Consider the following 12,679-nt stretch of genomic DNA (forward strand, 5'->3'; position numbering starts at 1 on the left):
TACTGAGCCTTATTGACAAAGTCTAAAGTTACTTTTACAATGAAAGCATGCGAGAGATATCAGATCATGGGGTTCCAATATGTTTTGCCTGGTAGACCTGAAAAATTACCAGTTTTTGTTAAGCTCGTTTTTCCGATGTGTTACACTGAAAGAAATGTTTGCATAACAGTAACGAAATATTTTGTTGCAACAATATTGTGATAAACACATAAAACATTGCCCTTACTAAGATTCGAACACGGGACCTCCTTGCTTCTATCACTATCGACTAGGCCAGGCGGCATTCATGCTTTTATTGGCATCAGATATTTAAGAGCATTGAATACGCTTCACGGGTTTTACGATTTAAACGAGTGACATATTCTTATTTGTGGTTTTACATTTTTTTACAGCGTGTGTTCGGAGAACGCTGCTCACGGCGCTGACAGCTTTTGTAGAGAGATAAATGTTTCAATTTAATATAATAGTTTTTGCTGAAAGTGATTTAATAACATTATGCAGTATTTTGGGGTATAAAATATGTAGTACTTATCAGTACAAACAGCAACAGTCTTAACTAACTATCCAGTCCATCGGTGGATCTTATTAAATTACAAAAGGTATAAGGTCCACCGATGGACAGTTAACAGTGTGAGCGATGGTACCTTCCTACACGCCACCATAAGTAATGTAAGATCATCAAAAGGCGGAAATACACGGAGGTCTCGACGCTAATTACAACTTTGTTCCTTTCATTGTCGAGCCCCTCGGTCCGTGGGGCCCGGGAGCTCAGAGCCTGATTTACCGATTTGGCCAAACGGCTGGTTGAGGTCACTGGGGACAAAAGAGCTGGCAGCTTCCTCGCTCAACGAATAAGCGCTGCGATTCAGCGAGGAAATGTTGCCGGCATCCTTGGCACTATAAAAAAAAAAAAAAATAATCTTTATTGCAACTTTGAGTTGTTACATAACATTGGTTCCTGGCTCTCAAAGTAGGTTTCCCTGTGTCTCAAGAGCCAGTTCCTTCCCAATTACAAGCGTAGGTAATGTTACAATGTTAGACATTTTATATTACATATTTAACAATATTAAAATTAATTTTAAAGAAGGATGAAACTGTGATGTGTGTGTACGCGCGCGTGTGTGAGTATTCTGTGTGTCTGATTTTTAGAATATGTGTGTGTTTCTGTGTGTTTACGCGCGTGTGTGTCTGGTTATTTTAAAATGTATGTACTAGAACACGCTTCGTAATAGCTCTTCTGCTTCAGTATAACTTAATGATTTTAACCAAATCTTAATTTTGTTTTTTAATTGAAAATTACTAATGTTGTTTATATTAAGGGTTTTGTGTGCTTTGTTATATAAGTATGGTGCCAAAAATGAAAAATGCCTTTTAGACCATGCACTATTACAGCGAGGTACGGGGTCGTGAGCTATGCGTTTGTTGCCAAATGTGATTGTAGGGGCTATTAGTCTGTGGTATCTGCGTAATGTTTGATAAATAAAAAGTTTGCGTACACTTAAAACTTCTGCTATATTGAAAAGCATCTCAGTAGGGTATCGAAATGGAAGATAGAACATCACTTTTAAAACTGCTCGTTGTGCCCGTTCGAGCTCGATAAGATGTGTTTTGATAGCACCTCCCCATGAGCATATGCAGTAGGTCAGGACACTTTGGCATAGGGCGTCATATGTCTGTAATAAAAGATTATGATCCGCCACCGTTCGCAAGCTTTTAAATATAAATATTAGTTTACGGATTCTATTAGCAGTGGCAGATATGTGGGGACCCCATTGCAACTTATCGTCGATGACAACGCCAAGATATTTAATTGTAGCCACTCTAGATAAGATACCGCAGTTACAGTTCGTGGTAATTTCACCGTTACTTGTCTGTCTATTGCAGGGGTAGGTATGAATTTTCATAGTGTCGAGTGCTGAGTCAGGTGCTGCTGCAGACGTTTTGCTAAAGCATAGATATTTGGTTTTACTAATATTTAAATTAAGGAGACTGTTCTCGAGCCAGCATGTGACACTACTTAATCCTGCCTCTACTAGTACTCTGACATCTTCCCAAGTTTTTCCGTGGAATACCAACACTGTATCATCAGCAAACATTAAAAGTTTAGCGCCCTTGATCTTAGTTTTACAAAGGTCATTTATATAGGCCAGAAACAAAGATGGACCTAATGTGCTGCCCTGGGGGACACCGTAATTACAAACAGCTTCATTGCTTATGTGGTTGGAGATACGCAATCTTTGGGTACGGTTTTGGAGATAACTTTGAAACCAAGCTAGAGGAGTTCCCCGGATTCCCATGTTCTGTAGTCTAGCTAACAAGATAGGTATTGAAACGGTGTCAAACGCCTTTTGTAAATCCAAGAATACCGCTACGCATTTGTTACCGTTATCGATGTGAGAATTGACCATAGAAGTAAAGGCTAGGGGGGCTATTCATAAACGTTTACTAAAGTTAACGAGCCGATAATAATCGTTTGTCCTTTTCCGACGTATCGGTGTGATGGAAAGGGACAAACGATTATTATCGGCTCGTCAACTTTAGTAAACGTTTATGAATAAGGGGGTTAGACTGCATCTTCAGTTGAACAACCTGACCTAAAACCAAATTGATTACTTTGGAGAATATGCTGGGATTCCATATACTGTACAAGGCGTTTATTAACTATTTTTTCTGATAATTTAGAAAAACCTGTCAGTAAAGATATCGGTCTGTAATTTGACGGAAGTGATTTGTCACCTGATTTGAAAATGGGCGATATTATAGAAGTTTTGAAAATTTTAGGAAATATTCCGGATGAGAGGCTCAGGTTGAAAAGATGTGTGAGGGGTTCTACTAAACTTTCGCATGCAGATTTAATTAGTTTATTAGTAATGGTGTCACATCCAGGCACACTACTCTCTTTGAGGTTAATAATTAAGTTACGAATCTCAGTCGAATCTGTTGGAAGTAAAACCATTGAAGTTAGGGGAGAGGTAGACGAAAGTGCAAAATTGGCCAAATCGTTATTCGTTTTTTCCATTTTTTCTAAAATATTGTTTGCTAAGGTGCGTCCCACAGAAGTGAAGTATATATTTGCTTCATCAAGTGCCTCAATAGGGTCATTCTTGACTTTAAGTAATTCTGTATTTTTTATTTTTGTTTGGTTAATGTTACATATCTCTTTAATAGTTTTCCATGTCTCTTTAGAATTATTCTTACACTGTAATAATTTAGTCTTGTAATGTTTCTTTTTAAGTTCTTTAATAAGCTTATTGCACCAGTTACGATACGATATATATTTTAATCGAATGTCATTATCATTAGGATTTCTTTTTACTTTTTTATATAGTTGGTCCCTTTTTCGAATAGACTTCACAATGCCTACTGTAAGCCATGGTTTTAGCGGTCTCTGTTTTTTAGGAATATTACTTGGTCTTGTATTAGAACGAATTATTTCTTGTACTTTACTTGTAAATGTTTCAGTTGCGGTATTTACATCATCAATGCAGTATAGGTAGTCCCATGACAGTGTTTTTAGCTGATCCACGATTTTACGGGTGTCAATAGAAACCTTACTACAGGTAGCAACAGATACTGGTTTTCCAACATTGCGAAGATGGAGCAAGATAGGGCTGTGGTCCGTTAATGGATCAAAAACCAATGACAGTACGTCACTGTCAGTTTTAACCATAAAATGATCAATACAGGTTTTCAATCTTGTCGGTAGGGATATAGCTTTACGTAATCCGTAGGTGGCCATTAATAACAAATAATCTACCGAGTGGTTAGCATTATTATCCGGCATTACATCTATATTGATATCACCCGTAAAAATTATATGCCTATTACTAACGGTTTTCAATATGTTGTCAAGAGAATTAAGATAATTTAACGGATTATGGCAAGGAGGTCGATAAGAACATATTATGGTTAGATTGTTAAACAATGAGACAACCAGGCAGTTACCATCAGCTATAAAAGGTTCATAACACGAAGAGTCTAAAGTGTCTCTGACGTACGCGATTACCCCGTCGTTTTGGTTGATTGAGTACGTAGTACGATATGATATATAATTATTTATTTGTGGTATTAATGACTCACCATCTGTCCAGCACTCGGTCAGAACAATAACGTCTATGTCAAGGTTAAAACTGGTTATAAATAAAATTAACTGGTCTAAATTACAGTTAACGCTCCGAATATTAACAGATAAAATACTAATTGTACTTGAATTACTATTATGGCTAAGCAATTTCGAGCAAAAGGATGGGTCGCCCACGTGTAGACATTGTATTTCACCGGTCGAGTCGATATCTCTAAGTAGGTCTGAATCCATTTATCTAGACACGCGGCAGCGTGTCAAGCCAAGTTCAAGCAAAGGAACTGGCTAGCCAGCGCCGAGTGTAATATTACACGAACCACTTGGTGCCACTTTTGACCCTTCTATAACTCAAAACATCTTTGACGTAAACACATAAAACTACGTGTGTTTAATTATATCCATAAGGATATCTAGAAGCCCAAATTTCATGAAGCTAGCTCAAACGGTTATAAAGGTATGAAGGTCAAAAAGTCGTAAATTTTAAGACTGACTTATGACTTATAGTACCTAAACCTAACCTACTTCCAGATGACCTAGAAGGATGAAATTTGGAATCCAGCTTGGTTATTGTGTGTAACCGTAGGAAAAAATCTAAAAATAAAATAAAGTAAAAAAATAGGGGGGGTCCCCATACAAAAAAACCACTTTTTATTGGGACTGACATATAAGTACCTAAACCTAACCTACTTCCAGATGACCTAGAAAGATTAAATTTGGAATCCAGCTCGGTTATTGTGTGTAACCGTAGGAAAAAATCTAAAAATAAAATAAAGTTTAAAAATAGGGGGGGTCCCCATACAAAAAAAACATTTTTTATTGGGACTGACATATAAGTAACTAAACCTAACCTACTTCCAGATGACCTAGAAGGATGAAATTTGGAATCCAGCTCGGTTATTGTGTGTAAGCGTAGGAAAAAATCTAAAAATAAAAAAAAGTTAAAAATAGGGGGGGTCCCCATACAAAAAAATATTTTTTTATTGTAGCGTTGGAACCGTTACAAGCAGATATTTGAAACTACCCCAATATATGTATTATTATATTTGCTATATTTAAATAAAGTTAAGTCAAAAAATAAGTGGTGTCCCCATACAAAAAACTTGTAATACGCTCTAAACAACCGGCCAACGGTGTGTCGTCGGCGGCGCGCGGCACCACATAATTATACAAAGAACAGAAGTAAAAACCATACAACCAAAAACATTAAATCTCAATACCTGCCTAGTTTTCTTTACAAAAAGTATTGATATCCCACCAAAAACATAAATGTAAAAAAGGAGAGCCAAGTTCAATACAAAAATTATGCTTGGCTGTGGGGCTCGCCGCAAAAAGAATGGAGATCTAAATGAGTGCCACTGCCAAGTTCTATGCAAAATCCAAATATGTATTTATAGGAACAAAATAACATTATAAACAAGTATTAAACTCTATTTCTTTGTTTTATTGGATACCTATAACAATTGCTGTTATTTAAAAAAATGTGAGATCTTAAAGTAGGTTAGATTTGGCTTGGCCAGGTTTTATCAGAATTACAATATATATAAAATGATTGATATAATGAAAACTGGCCAAGTCAAATCTAACCTACTTTAAGATCTCACATTTTTTTAAATAACAGCAATTGTTATAGGTATCCAATAAAGCAAAGAAATAGAGTTTAATACTTGTTTATAATGTTATTTTGTTCCTATAAATACATATTTGGATTTTGCATAGAACTTGGCAGTGGCACTCATTTAGATCTCCATTCTTTTTGCGGCGAGCCCCACAGCCAAGCATAATTTTTGTATTGAACTTGGCTCTCCTTTTTTACATTTATGTTTTTGGTGGGATAATAAACACGTAAGTCGGCGGGGCGTATTTAATTTGATGCCTGAGTATGCAATGTACGGTAGCAATAACAATATTATGACAGGAAAAAATATATATCCATATGCTTGCCAAAAATAAGCTGTATGCACAGCACCGCATGAGACTATGGTTAAATTAGGGCAATTATTTGTTGACAAATATAAAAACTCAGTATATAATGGCAGTTCTAGTATTTTGAGGCGGCGTGTTAAAACGTTTCGAAAGCAGTAAGCGTGATTTTTACGTATTATGGTGGTAAGTGTAACAAAATGTGTGAGTATGTAAAGGTTAATGTTATAATAATAGTAACTTAGGACTATGTTTTTTCTAAAACTTAACATGCAACTATAGAATGTAACAATAAGCGAGTATTCCGTTAGTCACGTTGTTTTTAGTGCTTCCAATTGTTTCTCCGAGTCGATTAGTATGGTGCGCGTACCCTCAGCCTTGCGTAGGTAAACACGGCCGCCATCCGTCCAACAGTATTTGTATTGTTCAGTATTCGCAACACCGCGGGCCAAAAAATGAAGTCTCCTTCCGCGGGGCGTCAAGTGTTCCGCAACGTAGACAGGGACGCTGGGCCCAGGCAGTGCAAGTGATTCCGAATTAATTTTGTTATCTTTGTGAGTGATGTTGTACTGCTTAACCGCTGTTAAAAGTTTCTTTTTTTGAATACAGCTTGAAAGATCCGCTACAATGGGGCGTGCACTGTCGTCACCAGGTTTTCCACGGGTACGATATATTTCACGAATACCCGACGGGTCAAAGGTCATGTCCACGGCTTTGTATATCTTGGAAAGTACTTCGAGGAGGTCAATGTCCCAGGGGTCCTCTAAGATATCTTAGATTTTTAGTTTTTCTTTTTTATTAGTTTTATAGTTAGATTAGGCAGTTTATAGTTTCAGTTACTTTTTATTGTAAGTTTGTTGTTAACCTAGAGCCAAATATACATATACATAGGTAGGTAAGTATATCTAATGTCAATAATGTGTACACAATTAATATTTAAAGGTTTTTTTTATTTTGAAAACCTTGTTCACAATTTAAGTTCAAGTAAGAAAAACAATTGTTTTATATGCACACAGACAGATTACATCCACGTACCTACTAAAATTAATAGCCCGCCACTCTGACCCCCACCAATGAATAGCTGCCAGGCACCTAGATGTCTTGAGGAGTTTCGTTGCTCTTTATTTTTTAATAAGTATAATTATCTCTTCCGGGGCTTTCAAAACCAAATTTTTCGACACGTGTAAAACGCAACCCAACCCTACACAATAAGTGAATAGAAATAATAAATAGGTACCAACACGTAGGTAGACTACTACTAGATATGACGTCACAACATCATCGAATTATGCCATATATTATTAACTCAAACAACGCCGTATCATGCGCGATGACAATCTAAATGACGTGCCACTCACCCGGCGCTCACGCCACGCCGTCGCAGCTAACACATTACAGTCAACAAGGTGTATTCTTAAATTATTGTAAAAACAGGTTATGAATTTAACATTTTGGTTCGATTCCCAGCAAAATAGATTGACCGATATTTTATGTGATTCCTACAAAAAATTCCGTAAAAAAACGAAGGCTATTAAAACCCTAAGCGTATTAATTACCTAAAATATCCAACTAGCTCCTAGAAATGTGAGCCGTACTTAATGGAGTCCTAACGAAACATCACTTAAGAGTACAAATGCCTCCCACGCAATCTCGACCTACAACATGAGGAGGGATGTTCAGGATCGCTTGAAGGACCAACATATTCGGAAAAAGTATCGTTACTCAACAATTGTTTACCTTCTTTGAAGCTAGTTTTCCGTCTATTACCTACACTACACTACCTACAACTATAAGCTGACCTACACTGTAGGTCCTACAGTATGGTCAGCACCCTATATGTATAATTTAGTTATAGTCACTTATTTTATTTGGGATTTTTTTAATAAAACAATCAGATACAAACATTATTTATTAGCAATACACTATTAGGTAAAAGGTGGTTACAAAAGATTACAATGCAGATAAATACAATGACAATTACCTTTGCAAGGTGACATAAAAGAGGTATAGTACGAGTAAGCTTACAGATTATTTATTTTAGGTACAAGTTAATATGTAGGTAGTATAAAGCCGACATATACACCAGGCGACAAAACTCCCGCGACAGTGTCGCCAACGACGTCGGTCTGCGCCTGACATGTCGCCGACACGGGTCACGGGTCATTTGTCCCCAAGTGTGTCCCTGGCTTTAGAAAACACTTATAGACAATGAGATTCAATCTCTGACTTGAAGGAAAAAACAAGCAAATAATGTAGGAAGATTATGTTCATACATCAAAAAGATTATTGTACTCTTAAATATCTAAAAGAAATGAGCGCAATTGTTATTTGGTCCCATTTCAACAATAATTTTAAATTTTGTCAGAAAAATAATAACAATAGTTTTTTAAAAGTTATAATATGATATGAGATGGAACAGTGTAAAGAGAAAATAACTCTGTATTAGAAGTAGGATAAACCTTAAATATTGTTTTAGATTTTATTATGCCTATTTACTACATATGTTTGGTTGTTACGGGCAAAAGTGACTTGTTAGCACGTTTAGTACACAATTTCTTACTATGTGGATAAACTACAAATAAGCACACGCCTTGCCTGACAGTAAGCAAATATCGTATGTCATGGACCCTTATATCTTCAGTGTTTTTACATGTAAGTTAAACTTTAACAAACATCTACACTTTCTGAAAAAATACAAATTGACCCTTAATATCCACTCTCTTTTTAGGTTCCCTTTAATTCTCTTTTGCCCAAACAACCATTAATTTGTTTCAAAACTTCCAAATTCTAATCTTGTATCCAGAATTACAAATAATCAATTTGACACCTTGAGTAAGAGGCTACTTTGCCTGCCTAGGCCGGCAATTTTGTTTAAATATTCATTGCTGGCGCGTTTCATTAAAGTATCAGGAACATAATACTTAAATAGGTACTTCCACACATACTTGAAAACAATAACACTTTTATTTAGGCTCATACCTTCTAGTTCATACTTCAAACTGTCGTCAGTTTACTCTTCCTAATCTGGACAATACATCAGTATAGCACATTTCAAGCTGGACAACAATCAATAATAAACACACACCGCACTATTATTATCCAACGGCATTAAAGCAACAAGGCATTCATTGTCTTTACCCTAACAAACCTTTAATACCTAACAATATTTACTTAGTATCAATTCGGTTAATATTTCATCAATGCATCGCTTACAGAATTAAGTACCTGGACACAGAAGAATGTATAAATTCAGTGCATTAACTTTCGTATGTCACTGGAAGCTTTGGGCATAACTCACAACATAATAATCGCTTATGAGCGCCAAATACGATAGATTTTAAGAGTGACATTCCATTTCCAACTGCAGCTGCAATACTGTTCAAATTACTATGGAAATTGACAATGACAGCGACGCGTTTCCATAGTAAAATGAACAGTATTGCAGCTGCAGTTGGAAATGGAATGTCACTTTAACTGACGCACGCGGCCACTGCCCAAACATTCGTGCATTCGGACAAGGCTCACGATAACGCAACCGCACACGATATGCGTGGCGTTTAATTGCCTGGCTTGGTCTCCCAAGACCATTAAGGCTCTGCTCAGATGGTGCGAGAACTAGCATGCCAGTTTATTTATATTGCCGACTACTGAGGTACAACCAATTTAATTAATCGATCAAATACCGCAATGTAACTATGTATGATTACATCTGATTACATTATGATCGCATGCGAGATTTGACATCGTCTGAGGCTTGACAATGCGCTGCGAAATGTTACTGTATTTACTGACGCGCTGCACGCAGCGTAAAGAACGAGAATCCAATGTTAAGTAATATTGAAAGGGTTAACGTGAAACCAATGCATTGAAAATTACCTGTACCGTGACACAGAGCCAATTTGCCTCTCATCTATTTATTAAGGGGTTATTCAGCTAATGGGGTTTGTACGGACTATTGCAGTTCGCTCGCACGAAACCTCGTGGGCCGTAATTTCCTAGTATCATTTTATTTTAACTAAAACGGACTTGAACGCTTACATTTATTGACATTTCGAACGAGACGTAAAGTACTCGCAGCAAAACTGGTAAAGTGATGACTGATCTGATAAGCAATAGCGCAATAAAATATCGACGTTCAAATCATCCGACGTAATGAGTGTTTAATATATGTCAACCCTAGCGTAAAGGTGAATAGGTAATCAAAACCAAGTGCGGGAAGTTTTCTAAAAAAACGCGAAGCGAGGGTGTTCATACCCACTCTGCCAGCTTTCTTGTGACCAAGAACTTGACGTTACGTCCGAAACGGGAATAAATAATTGTATTTATTAGCGATTAAATCCCATTTACTTAAAATCATGTTGCAAGATAATATAAATTAGTGTGAGCACTTTTTTAGGGCAACTTTAGTGAGCCAGCCATTAATTAAAATTACTTTCTGAATCGATATGAACAATACATGTATATTTCTATGAACTTTAACTTCAAAGCGATATGTGTATCTGATTTCGATTCAGATTTATCTCTTCCTGTAGGAAACTGATATGATAACATTGATGACCTGGCTTCACCATTTGTTTCCTTAAAAAATCTCAATCCGGACATGATTGTGTGACGCACCTGCAATAACTGACACATTACAAATATCACTGAAGAGCGCACGACCTCTTGTCATTCTGTCCGCTAGAGCGCACCAGCCGGTTCAGGGTCAGCTTCGGGCTCCCACCGGCACTGTCACTGTCTCCTTTGGCACAAGTCTTGGTTCTCATTATCATAAGGTCTGTCCGGATGCTCGGTCTTCGCACGTTCGGGGCTACAACGCCGCAGGCATCCGACAGCCTTCTTTTGATGGATAGTGTGCATTTCTTACTCCTATTACTTTGGCTGCTGGTCGGAGGTAAGGTGCAGGGGCTGCCGAAGGTTGTGTTGACTCGTTTGTGGTGGTTCGGGGCCATTTCTAGGGGGAGGTTGGCGACGACGAACAGCTCGTAGAAGAGGTCGTCGACGTGGTAGTTCTTCTTGGCGGAGGTTTCCACAAAGACGCAGGAGCCGTCTTGGGTGGCGCAGTAGGCGGTCGCTTCTTCCGGTTGTACAGTCCTGCTCAAAAAAACAGGATTTTAGCAAATAAATAAATAACCGAAACGCATTTGAAGTCAGATTTTGGAAGATAAGATGTAACCAAAGAGCTAAAATGCTACATGATGATGTATACAAACAAATTTTGCTGGTCACGCAAAAGGTCAAGAGAGATTGTCCGAAAATTCCAATAGCAGTTAGGTATTTACTGACTTAGCATTGGAAAAATTTATAAACGAGTTTATCTCATGAGTAGTTCGACATTTTGCCAAATGTACTATTAGTTTGATCATAAAAGTGCAGGCGATAAAGATCCGGCGCACTATTCTAAAACTTTAATATTTGTAAATATATTTTTTTTAATCGCGAGGGTGATAATAATGTTCGCCAATATACATTTCATGTAAAATATTTTCTTTGTAATCTTAAATTTATTAAGCACTCTTGCACGCTAAACTCTACTCCCAAAGTTACCTGTGTTATTTTTGTTCACGATCCACTTTTTTTTTTTCGCTTGATGCCCGCGATGGCCATGGGCACCCTGGGCACCTGGCGCCGGCCGCGGCTGCCGCCGCTGACGGCGCTGGCATTCGTGTCGAGGATCTGCTCGCGCAGGCGGATCAGTGTTACTCACTTGAGGTCTCTGTCGCACTTGTTGCCCGCGATGGCCATGGGCACCCTGGGCACCTGGCGCCGGCCGCGGCTGCCGCCGCTGACGGCGCTGGCCTTCGTGTCGAGGATCTGCTCGCGCAGGCGGATCAGTGTTACTCACTTGAGCTCCCTGTTGCACTTGTTGCCCGCGATGGCCATGGGCACCCTGGGCACCTGGCGCCGGCCGCGGCTGCCGCCGCTGACGGCGCTGGCCTTCGTGTCGAGGATCTGCTCGCGCAGGCGGATCAGTGTTACTCACTTGAGGTCTCTGTCGCACTTGTTGCCCGCGATGGCCATGGGCACCCTGGGCACCTGGCGCCGGCCGCGGCTGCCGCCGCTGACGGCGCTGGCCTTCGTGTCGAGGATCTGCTCGCGCAGGCGGATCAGTGTTACTCACTTGAGCTCCCTGTTGCACTTGTTGCCCGCGATGGCCATGGGCACCCTGGGCACCTGGCGCCGGCCGCGGCTGCCGCCGCTGACGGCGCTGGCCTTCGTGTCGAGGATCTGCTCGCGCAGGCGGATCAGTGTTACTCACTTGAGCTCCCTGTCGCACTTGTTGCCCGCGATGGCCATGGGCACCCTGGGCACCTGGCGCCGGCCGCGGCTGCCGCCGCTGACGGCGCTGGCCTTCGTGTCGAGGATCTGCTCCCGCAGGCGGATCACCTCCTCGAAGGACTCCCGGCTGTCCATGGCGAACACTAGCACGAACAGGTCACCTGGTAAAACAAATACTGAAGTTTAAGTTTGCTTGCGATATAACTCTTGTGCCTATACTCTGTATCTTTAGGAATTTGAAAAAGAGTAAAAAAATCTACCCTCAAATGGCTTCTTAAGCCAGTTAAAGGAAGATGAAACATTACATGATCAAATAATGTAGGTTAAAGTCAGGTCGTTCATTGATAGATCCAGGTGGTTTTTTATTTGGTTGGTTAACCAATAAATGTTATATCGCCC

At 39.2% G+C, this 12,679-nt stretch overlaps 1 protein-coding gene across 1 annotated transcript; it reads right to left on the reverse strand.

Moving 5' to 3' along the window:
* Window positions 1-10,181: 10,181 nt before the first annotated feature.
* On the reverse strand, window positions 10,182-12,430 carry LOC134669159 (GTP-binding protein Rhes). Its single transcript, XM_063526708.1, has 2 exons — window positions 12,261-12,430; window positions 10,182-11,095 (listed from the first exon to the last, which is right to left on the reverse strand). Exons 1-2 carry the CDS (start codon window positions 12,413-12,415, stop codon window positions 10,645-10,647), a joined length of 606 nt encoding a protein of 201 aa, XP_063382778.1. The 5' UTR covers window positions 12,416-12,430; the 3' UTR covers window positions 10,182-10,644.
* Window positions 12,431-12,679: the final 249 nt, after the last annotated feature.

This window comes from Cydia fagiglandana, chromosome 11 (assembly GCF_963556715.1).
Source record: "Cydia fagiglandana chromosome 11, ilCydFagi1.1, whole genome shotgun sequence".
Taxonomy (NCBI): domain Eukaryota; kingdom Metazoa; phylum Arthropoda; class Insecta; order Lepidoptera; family Tortricidae; genus Cydia; species Cydia fagiglandana.